The 16,690-nt window shown below is 41.9% G+C and overlaps 1 protein-coding gene and 2 long non-coding RNA genes across 4 annotated transcripts in view; 1 reads left to right on the top strand and 2 right to left on the bottom strand.

The window, feature by feature from the left end:
• The window catches only part of LOC127008955 (uncharacterized), an 80,449-nt gene extending 67,938 nt beyond the window's left edge, over positions 1-12,511 (bottom strand). Inside the window, exon 1 of the long non-coding RNA XR_007761483.1 lies at positions 12,430-12,511. This is a non-coding gene — a long non-coding RNA (uncharacterized LOC127008955). The remainder of the gene's footprint in view (positions 1-12,429) is intronic.
• A 969-nt stretch (positions 12,512-13,480) lies between these two features.
• Positions 13,481-14,529, top strand: LOC127008951 (uncharacterized). The gene is made up of 2 exons (XR_007761479.1): positions 13,481-13,892; positions 13,980-14,529. It is a non-coding gene; the product is annotated as an uncharacterized LOC127008951 (long non-coding RNA).
• Positions 14,530-14,711: 182 nt separating this feature from the next.
• LOC127008950 (reversion-inducing cysteine-rich protein with Kazal motifs-like) overlaps positions 14,712-16,690 on the bottom strand; it is a 53,465-nt gene continuing 51,486 nt past the window's right edge. For both annotated transcript variants that reach the window (XM_050881472.1, XM_050881473.1), the window contains exon 17: positions 14,712-16,540. In XM_050881472.1, coding sequence (XP_050737429.1) covers positions 16,045-16,540 — 496 coding nt within the window. In that variant the 3' untranslated portion in view covers positions 14,712-16,044. The remainder of the gene's footprint in view (positions 16,541-16,690) is intronic.

Below are 16,690 nucleotides of genomic sequence, written 5' to 3'. Positions count from 1 at the left end.
CTCATTCGTCTGTATCTGCATTTTCCGCCAGGAGGGTTTTGGGAGGAAAAAAAAAAAAGAATGAAGTAACATGTTGGAGGAGGAGGAGGAGGAGGAGGAGGAGGAGGAGCAGGAGGAGGAGGAAGAAGAAGAGGAGGAGGAGGTGAGAGAGATATGGATGATGAGTGGAACAGGGTAGAGCATGTGAAAGGGGAAGAGATGGAGGAGAAGGAAGAAGAGGAGGAGGAGGAGGAGGAGGAGGAGGAGACAGAGGAAGAAATAGATGAGGAGGTGAAGAATAATGGAAGGAGATAGATGGAGAGAAGGTATGCAAGGGAGGAGGAGGAGGTATGTGGAGGGAGAGATGGAGGAAAGAAGGGAGGGAGGGAAAGATGGTATGTAGGGAGAAAAAGGAGGTATGTGGGAGGTGAGACGGAGGGAGGGAAGGAGGGAGAGAGGAGGAAAAGGACACTGAGGGGAGGAAAGAATTTAGAGAAAAAAAAAAAGCGTTCGTGAGACATGCCACAATGAATCACGTCTCTCTCTCTCTCTCTCTCTCTCTCTCTCTCTCTCTCTCTCTCTCTCTCTCTCTCTCTCTCTCTCTCGACCCATCCCAAAAACTTTCTCGCGTAAAAAAATACACAAAACAACAACAACAAAAAATTCCCTCAGAGGCGAATATATGAGAAGTCGTTAGTAAAAGAATCGTCCTAGTTAGTGTTACTGAAGAAGGAGAAGGAGGAGGAGGAGGAGGAGGAGGAGGAGGAGGAGAAGAGCATCTGACACCAGGGGCTGTTTTAAGCACATTATTGGGTTCAGTCTGACACTTCTGGATGAGGAGACCGAGGAGGAGAGGAGAGGCGAGGAGGAGGAGGAAGGGGAGGGGAAGAGGATTAAGAGCAGTCTTCACGTAGCTAACGACTTCCATAATGCTTCGTCCGTGGTTAGGTAACGAGGCGGAAACCGAGGCGCGAGCGAAGACCAAAGAAACTCGCGGTTGGGAAATCAAACTTTACAGGGACGTTTCTATCGGATTACACGAAAACCCTAGTGACACCCGCCCCCCTCTACCTCCCCCTGGACCACGACCCTCCCTACACCCCCTAAAGAACCCCGTAACACCCTCCACCCCCTCCACCCCAGCCCCAACCATCACCAGCCAGCCCCAGTAGGAGAAAACAGGTGCCTTGACTGAGACGTGGGAAGGGCCGAAATATACCTTGAGACAATTTGTACTGGGAGGGGCTGGGGGGTGACATGGGGTGTTTGGGGGGTCTATAGTGGTGTCTGTGTACTGGGGGCATAAGACGGACGTAGGGGAAGGGCAGGCAGCGACGGTACGGCCACAGGAAGGAGGGGCGAAGATAGGACACAGGTGAGGTAGGGACCGTGGCTCAGGTAGGTGTCCAGGGTAGGGCAGGTAAGGTGTGTAGGCAGGTGGGTGTGGGGAGGAGCCTGGGGTCTGCTAATGAAGTGGCCAGGCAGGACATGTTCAGTTTTACAGATAAGATTAATTGAATAATAAATGGTGTGGGTGGAGAGCAGGAGGAGGAGCAGGAGGAGGAGGAGGAGGAGGAGGAGGAGGTGGCAGCTTGAAGAAGGCCAGCTGAGTAGTTCTTTCTCCTCCTCCTCTTCTTCTTCTTCTTCTTCTTCCTCTTCTACTCCTCTTCCCCTTCTTATTCTTCATTCAGCTTTTCTACATTTCTTTTTCATTTGTTTCTAATTATTATTCACAATTTTTCTTCTCTTCTTCTACTTCTTCTTCCTACTTTCTCTCCGTCTCCTCTTCCTCCTTCATTATTTCTACTTCACCGTTCTACGCCTTATTACTATCCACGTCATGTCCTATCTACTACTTTGCCAACCACCTCCACCACCACCACCATCATCACCAGCATCTCCATCACCACCACCACTATCACCACCACCATCACTACGCTACACACGACAATCACCACCCAAGACAACGAATACAATAATAACAGAAGTACATCGTCACCACCACCATCATCACCACCACCATCACCACTACTACCACCACCACCACTATCATCATCACAACGTTCCCAATACCTCCTCCTCCTCCTCCTCCTCCTCCTCTTCCCTTCCCCAATAAGGTCGCATCCCCCTGTCTGATCCACACACCAAGTGACCACGGTACACACACACACACACACACACACACACACACACACACACACACACACACACACACACACACACACTTTATTTCTTGGATGACACTTCCCAAGGTGACGTGAACGAATATAAGACATGACACTTGTAATAAAAACGATAATAATAATAATAATAATAATAATAATAATAATAATAATAATAATAATAATAATAATAATAATAATAATAATAATAATAGTGATGACGTGGCTTATGATATCGTCGAGAGAACAACAGAGCACACACACACACACACACACACACACACACACACACACACACACAGCGGCGAAGTAATTAACATATTATTAAGTTACAGCAAACAGAATCGAGTTTATAAAAAAAAAAGTGTTCGAGTAAAAAAAAACAATACATAAATAAACACAAAAATGAGAATATAAATTAGGCGAGATAACGGAGCCATTAACTTCAGGATAAACACAAAATGGCGCCTTCAGATTATGCAGCGAGACCAACGCGATATTTTGGGTGTGAGCAAAATAAATGGGGATGAAGGAGCGTTAGTGATGGCCGAAGGATGTATTGGATTGGATGATTTGAGTTATATTATTTTTTTCACTTTTTTCCTTAATTTTCTTTTTTCTCTTTTTTTCCCTTTTCTTCTTCCTCTTTAATTTCCACTTTTGTTTTGGTTGTAATATTTTTTTTTCAGTTTTCTCCTTTCCTTTTTCTCTCTTCTTCCTTTTCTTTCTTCTTCCTCTTCAATTCTCACTTGTAGTTTTGGTTGTGATATTTTTTTCAGCTTTCTCCTTTCTTTTTCCTCTTTTTCCCTCTTCCCTTTCTTTCTTTTACTTCTTCTTCCTCTTCAATTTCCACTTCACTTTCTTTCTTTCTCTTCATCATCGTATATTCCCTTTCTTCCTCTTTTTACTACTTCAATACTATTTTTTTCAGCTTTCTCCTTTCTTTTTCCACTTTTCCCCTCCTCTCTTTTTTCTTCCTCTGCCTTCCTTTTCTTTCCTCCTACTTGACATCTCTCCCTTTTTTTCCCCTCTTCTTCTTACTACTACTACTACTACTACTTCTACTACTAAGATATGATAAATAATGATGATGATAATACTAGTAATAATAATAGCATAATCTCAAGTACTCTTCCTTGTTCGTAGTATTAGCTTAGTTGTTGTTGTCGTTGTTATTGTTGTTGTTGTTGTTGTAGTGTTTGTTGTTGTTATCAAGCCTCTGTAGGGACACTGTAAATCACTTATCTACGAGTGTCATCCCTGTCTCTTCGCTTTTGTATATTATTAATTCTTCACTCCTCCTCCTCCTCCTCCTCCTCCATCTCCTCTTACAACTCCTCCTCCTTCTAATTCTTTTCCTCCTTCTTCTTCTTCTACTCTTCTTTAAAATCCGCATCCTCTTCCTTTTAATTTTTACCCTGCTCCTCCTCCTCCTCCTCCTCCTCTTCCTCCTCCTTTTATTCTTTTTATCATTGTCAGTAGTAGTAGTAGTAGTAGTAGTAGTAGTAGTAGTGGTTAATGAGCAGGGTTAATAATTGCTCTCGTTTTTATTGCATAGATATTTCACCCGAAGTTAATTTGCTCATTTGACTTGTTAATTATATCTAGTAGGTATCTCTCTCTCTCTCTCTCTCTCTCTCTCTCTCTCTCTCTCTCCTGTTGCCTCTCCAAACATCCGGGAGCCTCGTCTCGTCTCACTGTCCAATCATAACCCAGATTTTCTCCCCCCAGAGCCAATAATTATCCATCGTTATTCTCTCGCCGGCCAACTAAAACGCCGCTGTGCCTCTCCTCGTAGCCAATCAGAATCCAGCTTTTGAGGTCCGTTGTTTTTGTGTGGTTTGCGATTAAGTAACAACACCAACGCCACTTCTCACGATGATGAATGGGATATGTCTCTTTCTCTCTCTCTCTCTCTCTCTCTCTTCTTGGAAATGCTTCAGAGAGAGAGAGAGAGAGAGAGAGAGAGAGAGAGAGAGAGAGAGAGAGAGAGAGAGAGAGAGAAAGGGGAGGGAAGAGATATAGGTTCAGAATATTGAGTAGAGCGAGTTATGGATAAGGAGAGGAGGAGGAAGAAAGACAGAAGGAGGAGGAGGAGGAGGAGGAGGGGGCTAATCAAGTCAGTTTTGAAGGGTGTTCGTGTCAGTGGCGCTCTCATGCCAATCAGATTCTCTCTCTCTCTCTCTCTCTCTCTCTCTCTCTCTCTCTCTCTCTCTCTCGTTGGGTAAGACTCGCCACTCGCCACCACGCAGCTCAGAAAGACGGTAATACACATAGAAGAACAATTCGTGTCTTTCGGAATATTGAGGTTAAAAAGTATTGAAATAAAGGGGGGGATTTTCGACTCGGTAGTTTTCTCTAATTGAGTTTATTATCGAGAGCGCACAGATTTGGGGCATGGTTTGGTTTGGTCAAATTTATACACAAAAATGATGTACAGGAATTAAGGAAGAATATTATTAACAGGAACACAAATTTGGGATATAGCCTAAAGCGCACAGATTTGGGGCACGGTTTGGTTTGGTCAAATTCATACACAAAAATGATGAATAGGAATTAAAAAAAGAATATTATTAACAGGAACACAAATTTGGGATATAGCCTAGAGCGAACATCTTTGGGGAACGGTTTGGTTTGGTGAAATTTATACACAAAAATGACGTATAGGAATTAAAAAAAAAGAATATTATTAACAGGAACACAAATTTGGGATATAGCCTAAACGCACAGATTTGGGGCACAGTTTGGTTTGGTCAAATTTATACACAAAAATGATGAATAGGAATTAAAAAAAGAATATTATCAACAGGAACACAAATTTGGGATATAGCCTAGAGCGCACAGATTTGGGGCACAGTATGGTTTGGTCAAATTTATACTCAAAAATGATGAATAGGAATTAAAAAAAGAATATTATTAACAGGAACACAAATTTGGGATATAGCCTAAAGCGCACAGATTTGGGGCACAGTTTGGTTTGGTCAAATTTATACACAAAAATGATGAATAGGAATTAAAAAAAGAATATTATTAACAGGAACACAAATTTGGGATATAGCCTAGAGCGCACAGATTTGGGGCACAGTATGGTTTGGTCAAATTTATACTCAAAAATGATGAATAGGAATTAAAAAAAGAATATTATTAACAGGAACACAAATTTGGGATATAGCCTAGAGCGCACAGATTTGGGGCACAGTTTGGTTTGGTCAAATTTATACACAAAAATGATGAATAGGAATTAAAAAAAAGAATATTATTAACAGGATCACAAATTTGGGATATAGCCAAGTCTGGTTTGGATGAAATATTAACATGAAGCTAATATTAGTGAAAAATAATAATAAATGCACCTGCAAACGCTACAAACATGGGATATTATCTGGTTAAAATAAGCAAAAATAATAATACAAGTGAAAAAAAAGAAAGGTGAAAGAAAATACTTATACAAATAACACAAATATTAGTAAAAAAAAAAGGGGGGGGATATGGCTTTGTTGAAATGAAATATATAACACAAAATACAAGAGACTAACGAAATACGAGATAAAATTCTTCAACATATTACGCAAATATTAGTTAAAAAAAAGGATATGGCTTTCTTGGAATGAAATATAAAACACAAAATACAAGAGAATAACGAAATACGAGATAAAATTCTTCAACATATAACGCAAATATTAGTTAAAAAAAAGTATATGGCTTTGTTAGAATGAAATATAAAAAACACAAAATATAGAATAACGAAATACGAGATGAAATTCAACATGTAACACAAATATCAATACAATCATGGATGGATGAACAAAATAAACAAATAAATATGACCTCTCTCTATACGACAAGTCTGTTAGTACGAATAGCGACACGATCAGCCAGAATTCGGTATAATTTTTTTCTACATTTTTTACAAATTTCCGAGACTCCAGAATTCAGAGTTGCATATTTTCTACATCTTTTACAAACTTCCGAGACTCCAGAATTCAGAGTTGCATTTTTTCTACATCTTTTACAAATTTCCGAGACTCCAGAATTCAGAGTAGCATTTTTTCTACATCTTTTACAAATTTCCGAGACTCCAGAATTCAGAGATGCATTTTTTTTTACATCTTTTACAAATTTCCGAGACTCCAGAATTCAGAGTTGCAGTTTTTCAGCTAACAATTTTCTAACATCACAAATTCGAACTATTGGGATTTTTGCATCACTGGAATTCGGACTAGGGGACTTTTAATGCATATATAATTTCGCGGCGAGACAATTAACATGCATATTATTGTGTACAGATGCGAAAAAAAAGTATATTAATTAAGATTGATATGACAACACTGAAACGCTAACCTTATTTTGGGGGAAGACTAACTCAGGCTGAAGGGTCAATGAGACGAAGATGAGCACCGAGGCCATGCGCAGTTGGAAAGAAAGAAGATAAAGAAGACTAAAGGAAGGGAACAGATCATCATTATCCGATTTTTATTTTCAATGTTATGTTTTTCCCTTTTTCTTAACCTGGTACCAGCGACGGGCCAAATTTGTGGCTTTACCATATACCAGCGACGGGCCAAATTTGTGGCTTTACCATATACCAGCGACGGGCCAAATTTTTCCCATGATATAACCCCCAAAAATAGAGGATGTATAAACTGATCACAAATTCGTTGATATATATTATGAAATGGTTTGCGTGAGTGATGTTTTTTCTCATTATTCTCGCTTAGAGGGACCCATAAGAAACATAATCCCCGCAACTACCGGGTTAACTATACCTTCACCTTTTCTATGCAGATGAAACACAGGTAAGAGAGAAACTATTGTACTCATTATTTGAATATCAACCTAAAATGAATCACGGATATGTTAATGCATAGAGTTAATGTGGAAATGCCTCGAGTAACTGACCACGTGATCATTTAAATACGCTATCACAGTATACATTTGGATCCAATATATCATTTATTAAGAGAGGAGGCGTATACTGATCACATGCATATTATTCCGTCCCCCAAAATTACAACCTTGCGTAATGAGTGATTGTGGGATGGCAAACCAGGTGATTAATGTTACCTGTCGTTTCCTCCTGATAATTAAGAGGCAATTGTAGGGTAACTATTTTACTATCATCTATAACCTTACAACCACGAATACTCGGATCGCTACCACCATCACCACTCAAACTTCCACCACCACCAATACTGAGACTCACAATCACTCCCTCCCTCTCATATGTCGAGTAGGTATGGGACGTTGTTAGTAGAATAATCGTCCTAGTTAGTTTCATTTGTTTCTTACTATTCATCGTCTTCTTTGGGTTATAGCAAGTGTCATTTGTTTCTTACTATTCATCATCTTCTTTGGGTTATAGCAAGTGTCATTTGTTTCTTACTATTCATCATCTTCTTTGGGTTATAGCAAGTGTCATTTGTTTCTTACTATTGATCATCTTCTTTGGGTTATAGCAAGTGTCATTTGTTTCTTACTATTGATCATCTTCTTTGGGTTATAGCAAGTGTCATTTGTTTCTTACTATTGATCATCTTCTTTGGGTTATAGCAAGTGTCATTTGTTTCTTACTATTGATCATCTTCCTTCGGTTATAGCAAGTGTCATTTGTTTCTTACTATTGATCATCTTCTTTGGGTTATAGCAAGTGTCATTTGTTTCTTACTATTCATCTTCCTTCGGTTATAGCACCACCACCACCACCATCACCACCACCACCACCACCACCACTAGAACAATACCAACGTTCCCAGATCATCGCTCTCAGCACATTGTACTTCCCGGTTTCTCATCCATACCTTTTGCAAAAACACATCAACACTTAACGGTTTTAACACTAATTATAATTGAATACCGTTATTTTAGTGTGGGTACGACAGTTTTTGGGTCTGGAACTGATAAATGCAATGTTCTGAGTATGATAATCTGGTAACGCCGTGCAGTAGCTACCAATCTTAGGCGCCACTTTCACAGTTCGCCACGATGGGTTAGTAACAACGTTGTCAAATTGTCGTACTCTGCCTCTTATGTTTGCCGATTTCCGACCCAAAAACAGCTTTCATCTCCCAAATAACTGCTTTAATATTTGGTTACCGTTTATGTGGTTAATTATTGGTGTTTCTCGGCAATAGTTATGGATCAGAAACCGGTAAATATGCGGCTCTGAATACGATAATCTAGCAACGGTGGTTAGCAAGCCTCCAAACCAATATACCAAAGTGTTCGAAAACTCCTTGTGCAGTGTTTTGCGTTCATATTTAAGACATTTGAGGAAACCATACGGAAAATCTCTTGTATAATTGGTCTTGCATCGAGAACGTAACCATTATGGAAAGAGGAAGATTGAAGAGTTTGGTTCGCGCGATTAAAAAGCCACCGTGTTGGACTGTGCAATCGGCTCTTAGTAACTGCCAAACCACTACTACCACCAATACTAGGGCTACTACCACCATCACCACCACCAGAACTACCACCAGCACCACCACTGAAACTACTACCACCATCACCACCACTAGAACTACCACCATCACCACCACTGAAACTACTACCACCATCATCACTACTAAAAATACTATCACCACCACCGCCGCCACTAACACCGCCACCTCCGGCATATTACGTACATATATTGACAAGAACGAGATGCTATAAAAAATAATCTTCACACTCGATAATGACACAAACTGGCACTTCGCTATTACCATTAACTTTTATCGTCCACTCAGGCTGAAAAAAAAAAAAACAAGGAATTCCGGACATGTTAATTAAAAGCATATATATTTTTTGTTTACACCTCTTAAACACATTGCAATTAAGAACTTGGAGAACTTGACTAAATGTTACTTTAATATATAACTGAAGTGCATTCCTAACATTCGTCTGAGGATATGGTTGTCGAAGCGCTTTACCTCAGTTTACCCTAACGATCCTTTTTTTTTTTTTTAAGGCCGTAAATACACTTATAACATCCCTCTCCCTTCCCCTCCCCCCTCCCAGTACACATGCCTGACTAACCCTGCGCACACACACACACACACACACACACACACACACACACACACGTTACCCTGCATCTTCATTGCCTGACTATCTACACACATTATTCGCCCTCACATCCACCCTTTACTCTCTCTCTCTCTCTCTCTCTCTCTCTCTCTCTCTCTCTCTCTCTCTCTCTCTAGATTTACCCCTTTTTCAACAGGTTTTAACCTCCTAACTCAATTTCTAATTTTCATCAAGTTTCCCCTGCTCTCTCTCTCTCTCTCTCTCTCTCTCTCTCTCTCTCTCTCTCTCTCTCTCTCTCTCTCTCTCTCTCTCTCTCTCTGCCCACCTCGCTCCCCTTAAAACAAAACCAATTAAATTTCCTGCCCCGCTCCCCTCCCTTCCCTCCCTCCTTTCCTCCTCTCCCCTCTCTTCTTCCTCTCCCCTCTTTCTTCTCCTCCCTTCCTCCCCTCCCCTCTGTCGTCCCTCCCTCCCTCCTCTCTCCTTTTTCCCTTCCTCCCTCCCTCCTTCATCCTCTCTCCCCTCTTTTCCCTCTCCTCTCCCCGCCAAGACAACGGCTCCAGGGAAAGAAAGGAAGGAAGGTCGGTGGGAAAAAAGAGGGAACAAGATTTTAAAACACTGACGATGCAGAAAGCGTAATTTTTTTCGAGGAGGAGGAGGAGGAGGAGGAAGATTTCTTCAGAGATAAAAGAGGAGGAGGAACATGGCGACGAGAAATTGGAAAGGAAGAAGAGAAATAAGAATAAAGGAGAGGAATTGATCACCATTATCCCCTTCTCCTTTCTCTCTTTTTTTAACGTAATGTAGTTTTGAGGAGGAGGAAGACTACGACGAGGAATTAGAAAGGAAGAAAAAGAATAAAGAAAGGGAATAGATCGCCGTGGGAGGATGACGACGAAGAGGAATAAGAAAGGAAGAGAAAGAAGAACAATAAAGGAACGAAGAATAACTCAAAAGGAAGAGGAAGAGGAAGAGGAAGAATAAAGAAAGGGAATAGATAACCATAATGAGTTTTGAGGAGGAAGACGCCGAAGAGGAATTGAAAAGGAAGAAGGAAGAATAAAAGAGAAGAATCGAACGCCATTATCCGATTCTCTTTTCTTTTTTTAACGTTTTGCTTTTTTTTCCACACGCGCTGCATCGGGTAGGTCATAACGAGCAATTAAAAAGTCCGGACGTGAATATTCATGAGTTTGATACATTTGCATTCTCTGCCTTGCGAGGGTCATCATCATTATCATCATTATTGTGGTTTCTTTACCTTCATGCTACAAACTTTAATCACTGTCGTATATTTTCTTCTTTTTTCGTCATGTGTAAAACCTAGTGCATTATACCGTTGTTTTTGCGTGTTTCGGGAAGGGGTTTTATCTTTATTTATTTGTTTATTCATTTATTTATCTTACTTGAGAGAGAGAGAGAGAGAGAGAGAGAGAGAGAGGACGAGAAAGAGAGAAGCAAACCCGTGTCCCTGCTCCCCCTCCCTGATCTCCCCCGCCCAATAAAGAAGAGGATTAAAAAAAATGTGGAGAAGAACGTTATAGTAATCCCAACATCAAGTAGATAGATGAGCCGCATTGTCTCTACCCGCGGCCGCCAATCAAGTGCATCCGACGCCCCTAACGACCATTACAAGCGTGTTGATTAATTAGGAGAGGAGAGGGGAGAGGGTAGGGGGGGAGAGAACAGGGGGAGTATAAGGGGGGTAAGACAATTTAACTGAACAAAGACTCGGATTGGAATATATAAAGGGATGAGGAGAGGGATTATCCATCGCATACAATCAATAAAAAATAAAAAAAACATATATGTTAACTTTTCTTTTTTCCTCTCATCGTCGGGTAAAACTGCATAAGGCTGATTCCTGCATCTCAAAAGGAAGTATAATATGCATATGACTAATTCCTAGTTACAAAAGGTTAGATTAGTATTATGATATGAACTATTACTATCATATTCATACTTTCTTAAATCAGCAGTCATCTACACATCACAGGATAGTACATTGTCAACTATTACCAAATTATAAAAAGAAAAAGCAATAACGGTATAATCTAAACATTTCATAACTATCCTATTTACACTTTCTTGTAGTCAGTAATTCTCATACATCACATCTTCACGACACGAACGCGAAATATTTTACACCAATTCTTACCTTACTTCTTATATTCTGCCTCACATCTCGTATGCAAGATTATCCATAACAAATCCTTCACGCTCCGGAGCATCGCGGGGCGGCAACCGAACGAGTGAACGAGACTTTGAGACGCTTCGAATCTCGTTTGTGGCTCAGGGAATCTCAGGGGTCCCGGGAGTCGGTAATTGAGCATGTAAAGCGGGTTCCTTCCTGCGCCGGTTGCTAAGACGCTGAACCCGACTCTCTCTCTCTCTCTCTCTCTCTCTCTCTCTCTCTCTCTCTCTCTCATTTTTTTCGTCAGATTCCAACCACATTCCTATTAGACTGGATTCTGAAGGTTGTTTTCTCTCTAAAGAAATTCAAGGATTTTTTTTTTCAACCACAAGTAATTGGAATAATGTTGAATTATTTTAAGAGAAAAAGCCAAGTTGAAAATAAAATTATTAGAAAGCAATTGGTAATATTAGTAAAGATGCATTATATATATTTTTTTTAAAGCACTGTAGATTATGCATATGAAACTCTCTCTCTCTCTCTCTCTCTCTCTCTCTCTCTCTCTCTCTCTCTCTCTCTCTCTCTCTCTCTCTCTCTCTCTCTCTCATGATCCCTTAAACTAGGTAAATATATATAATTTCACCCGTTTCACAATGTCGTACAGAGCTATCTCAACATATACCCTTGCCATCCCTCCTCCTCCTCCTCCTCCTCCTCCTTCGTCGTCCTTCTCTACAGCAACACAAAAGAACAATATCACACTTTCTCACAACACTACCCTCACAGAGTCTTCGTCACTGTCCCTCTTCCCACGTGTCTGCTGATCGCTAAATGACCATCTGTTTATCTTTCACGGTCTGTCGGGCTGTGAAAGGAGCGAAAAGACCTCGGCAACGTTCCATATAAAAGCTAAAGTGGGAGGAAAATAGCAGAAGAATGCGTCCCTAGCCTTCCACTCCCTCCCTCTCCCTCTCTCTCTCTCTCTCCTCTCTCTCCCTCCGTTTGTTGACATGCGCCAGTGAATTTCTAGGGCTCTCATGTTTCCATCTCAAAATACACGTCCCTTGCTTGTGCCCGCGAGGTATTTTAGTGTTATATAGGTACTCTGATGTCTGAAGTACTTTGAAGGTAAATATGGATGTTTGTACTTACGGAAATCGCGTGGAATTTTGGGTTTTGTGAAGACGTTCCGCGCACGTGTCCTCATCACCACCACCACCACCAGCTAATTCTCTTCGCCTTGCCGTCTGTCTTCATTGCTTCTTCGTACCTTCGGGAACATTGTTGTACTCTCATACTCAAGTTCCCACATCGTTAGTTCCCCGTATTATGTTACAGTTATGCATAAAAGTTACTGGTGTACATGATTTTTCTTGCTTTCATTTGATTAATTAAGTGTATCAATTCACAGCGGACTTTTTCGTATATACATTTTTTCTTTGCCCTTGAGCTGCATTCTGTATCGTAAAAAGAAAAAAAATAGTTGTACGGCTATAGACATTTACCTGCTTTCGTGTACTACATACATTGCACACTTATATATGAGTTTCAAAAGTAAATATAATTATCTTTACTGTTTCATTTGAGTTATAGGAACATACGGTGTCAAATAAAGGAAGTTATGTTTCAATTAACGTATACTAAATTGAACTATATGAATTTAAAGAGGGCTACATATTTGCTCTTTTACTTTATATGAGTTATTAGTGTGTTAGATTTAAATAATATAAGTTCTGTTTGAGCTCACGAGATGAAAAGAGCCTTGGGTCCTGCCTCGCTCAGCTTCAGTCTGTCTTCACGGTGAGATACGACGCATACATTTTGATTACCTTTTTGTCACGGCGCTTTTTCCCGTCCCCTGTGGCTTCGAGGAACGTGCCCGCCCCACCACGATGCCCATAAATCCCGCGACCAAGGCTGAGCGAGCGGACGCCATAAAAACGAAGGGAGAGAAGGGGAGAAGCGAACGCCATCTTCTCCCTCCCTCCCTCCTCGTCCCCTTCTTCCTCCACTTCCTCTTCTTCCATTTTCAGCACCAAAAAATGTGTGATGGCCACAAAGAAAATAATAAATGACAACAAATTAATGAACAATATACCAATTTCTTATAATAAAGATGTCTGGCCCCTTTCCCTTTTTCTGACCCGCCAAATACCCTGTTTTTTTTGTTTGTTTTTTTTCTCTCTCAGCAACCACCCTCAAAACCTGCTGCTTCCCTCCCTTATTACCGTCCCGCGTCTGCATTCCACATTCTCCACGGCCCGTTATCAGCCAATCAGCTCCCTGGGCACCACCTCTTGAGCCACGCCATTGGTCAGGCTGCTTTAGCGACCTCGTCCGCGCGATAACACTGGCCGGGGAGCCGCAGTGGAGGAGGACGTGTAGGGCGGTGACGAGGAGATATGGTTTTATTGCACTGCTCTGTACACGCACGGAAGGATGGGAGATAAAAGGAAACAAGGACGGAAAGAGAACGGGTTTATTATGGAGAATCTACATATGGATGAGACTTAAGATTGTTGAGTGTATGAGAAAACAACATATCAAGAGGTTTATAATATAGTCTACTGGGTTTAACAAGAGTGACAAAAAAAGAAACATAAACGGAGGAACGGGTTTATTATGAAGAATCTACATATGGATGAGAATTAGATTGTTGAGCAACAAGAGTGACAAAAAAAGAATCATAAACGGAGGAACAGATTTATTATGAAGAATCTACATATGGATGAGAATTAGAATGTTGAGTGTATGGGAAAACAACATATCAAGAGGTTTATAATATAGTCTACTGGGTTTAACAAGTGACAAAAAAAGAAACATAAACGGAGGAACGGATTTATTATGAAGAATCTACATATGGATGAGAATTAGAATGTTGAGCGTATGGGAAAACAACATATCAAGAGGTTTATAATATAGTCTACTGAGCTTAACAAGAGTGGCAAAAAAAGAAACATAAACGAAGGAACGGATTTATTATGAAGAATCTACATATGGATGAGAATTAGAATGTTGAGTGTATGGGAAAACAACATATCAACAGGTTTATAATATAGTCTACTGAGCTTAACAAGAGTGACATAAAAAAAGAGACAAGAACAGAACAACGGATTTATTATGGAGAATATGCATACGGGTGAAAATTAGTGTTAGGTTTATGAAGAACAATGTGTCAGCAGGTTATAAGTTATTCCCTCCTATGCTAAACAAGGATGAAAAATGAAAAAAAAAAAGAAAAACAACTGATTTATTATGAAGCATCAACATAGTGAGGAAAATTAAAGTGTTATAAATGTGTGAAGAAAACAAGGTATTAATAGGTTTTGATATACACTCTTCTCGGGTTGAATGGGTTTAGAAAGGGATTCCGGTGTGTTTGTTTACTTATAGACGCCTTGGTTTTAAGTGTGCAGTGTCAAGAAAACGTGAGGTAGCAACAGGACATAATGGTTTATTTTGTAGTATATATATAATCGTCTATACATGTACACTTACAAAAGGGTTCGAGGTAAAAGTAGATCATTTTAAGTAGGTTCGCGGGAATGTCGACTCGGTTTTTTTTTTTTCTTCTTTTTTATTCCTTCTTTTCTTTCCTTTTCAAATGATTCGCAAACCCGCACTAGACTGGCCCTTGAGTCCGTGATTACTCGTGTGTGTGTGTCTGGCTAAAAGTAATTATGAATATATAACATTTATAAATTACACAGTTTCTCGATTGTCATTCACTTGGTAAAATAAAGCTAATGTACCTATAGAGCTCTACCACGGTAAACCTCTCTCTCTCTCTCTCTCTCTCTCTCTCTCTCTCTCTCTCTCTCTCTCTCTCTCTCTCTCTCTCTCTCTAAGGCTCGACACCCCTGAAGCCTCCCTTAACCCCCCTTTCCCCGCCCTTTATCCGACACTTCCATCGTTCTTACCGGAAGCTGAAGAGGAGGAAGAAGAGGTTGAAAAGTTGAAGATATTAAACTAGAAAAGCTGTGAGGAAGGGAAAGAGTGGGGTGAGGCGAGGAATGGGGTGGGATGGGGGTGACGTGGGGTGGACTCGTGGGTTGAGGAGTTGGTTGTATCGAGGAAGGAGTAAAGAAAGGAAGGAAAAAGATACGTGAGGGGAGGAGGTGGATAAATAATGGGGTGAGAAGAATAGTGATGAGAAAGACTTATGGGGAGGAAAAGGGAATATGGGAAGTGGGTAGACAGAGAATGGGAAGTGTGGAGATGGATGGAGAGGAAGACGTAAAGGAAGGAAGGAAGGAAGGAAGGAAACAAAGAGTATAGAAAGGCTAGACAACGCGAGGAGTGGAGGGGAAGATATGAAGGTAGGAAGGAAAAAGAAAGATGGGGGAAGGAAGACAAAATATCGAGTGTGTGGAGAGGGGTGGGTTGACGGTGGCAAGTATAGTTGGCTACCCTCAAAAGGACGGCTTGAGGTCCCTTACCTACATAACAGCCTTACTGTAGCACCATGTACGTGTCCACACACACACACACACACACACACACTAATATAGGAACTTTGCCTTTTTTTTCTGTCTGTTCCACTCGCAATATACAGGGAGGCGTGTGGGGAGGAGGTGGGGAAGGGAGGGGAAGGGGAGGCAAAGGGGAGGGAAAGAGAGGGGTGCAATACTGGCTCTATTAATTTTGCTTCGCCTCTTCCTCCTCCCCCTCCTCCTCTCCCTAACTTCAAAGCCTATACCCGTCTCTCTCACTGCTCTCCCTCTCTCTCTTCTCTCTCTTTTCTCTCTCTTCCCCTCTTTCCCTCCGCTAGACCTCCCCTCGCACCCCTCGGATCACCATGGAGAGGAGGATGACGAAGAGGAGAGTGAGAGAGAGGGAGGAGTGGGGGGGCGCTACCCTTCCTGCCGCGGCGCTGGTGTGAGCAGGAACAGCCAGCGTGAGAGCCGAAGCCGGGAGAGTGGACATGAGGCGTGGTGACCGAGCTCGCACCACGCCTACTAGCCTCTCCGCCTCCACCACACACGCCTCGGACACTAAGGGCGGCGGGGAGGGCGTGTGTGCAGCCGTGGGGGTGACGAGGACCAACAGGTGACCATCAAGGGTGAGGTGGCCGCGTACCTCACACTCCGACACGCCCACGTTCTCGGCGAGGGCGTGGAGAAGGGCGGCCACGGTGAGGGGGCGTGGGTGAGGGAGGGCCACGCCGGCGACCTCCACAGCACGCGAGGACCACGCCAGCCGCAGCGCCCCGCCACACACGCGCCCGCAGCACCAGGACGCCTCCCGCACGCCCGCCAGACAGCTGTGGGATGGGACGGGAGGGGAGGGTGAAGTGTGTGTGTAGGGTGGGGGGGGATGAAGTTGTGTGTGGGTAGGGGGGGAAAGGAGGTGAAGTGTGAGGCGGGGGAGGGTGTAGTTGTGTGTGTGTGTGTGTGTGTGTGTGTGCGCGGAA

The sequence above is a fragment of the Eriocheir sinensis genome, chromosome 39, assembly GCF_024679095.1.
Source record: "Eriocheir sinensis breed Jianghai 21 chromosome 39, ASM2467909v1, whole genome shotgun sequence".
In the NCBI taxonomy this organism is placed as follows: Eukaryota; Metazoa; Arthropoda; class Malacostraca; order Decapoda; family Varunidae; genus Eriocheir; species Eriocheir sinensis.
Note: the sequence above shows the minus strand (reverse complement) of the source record. Positions and strands in the feature narration are given on the sequence as shown.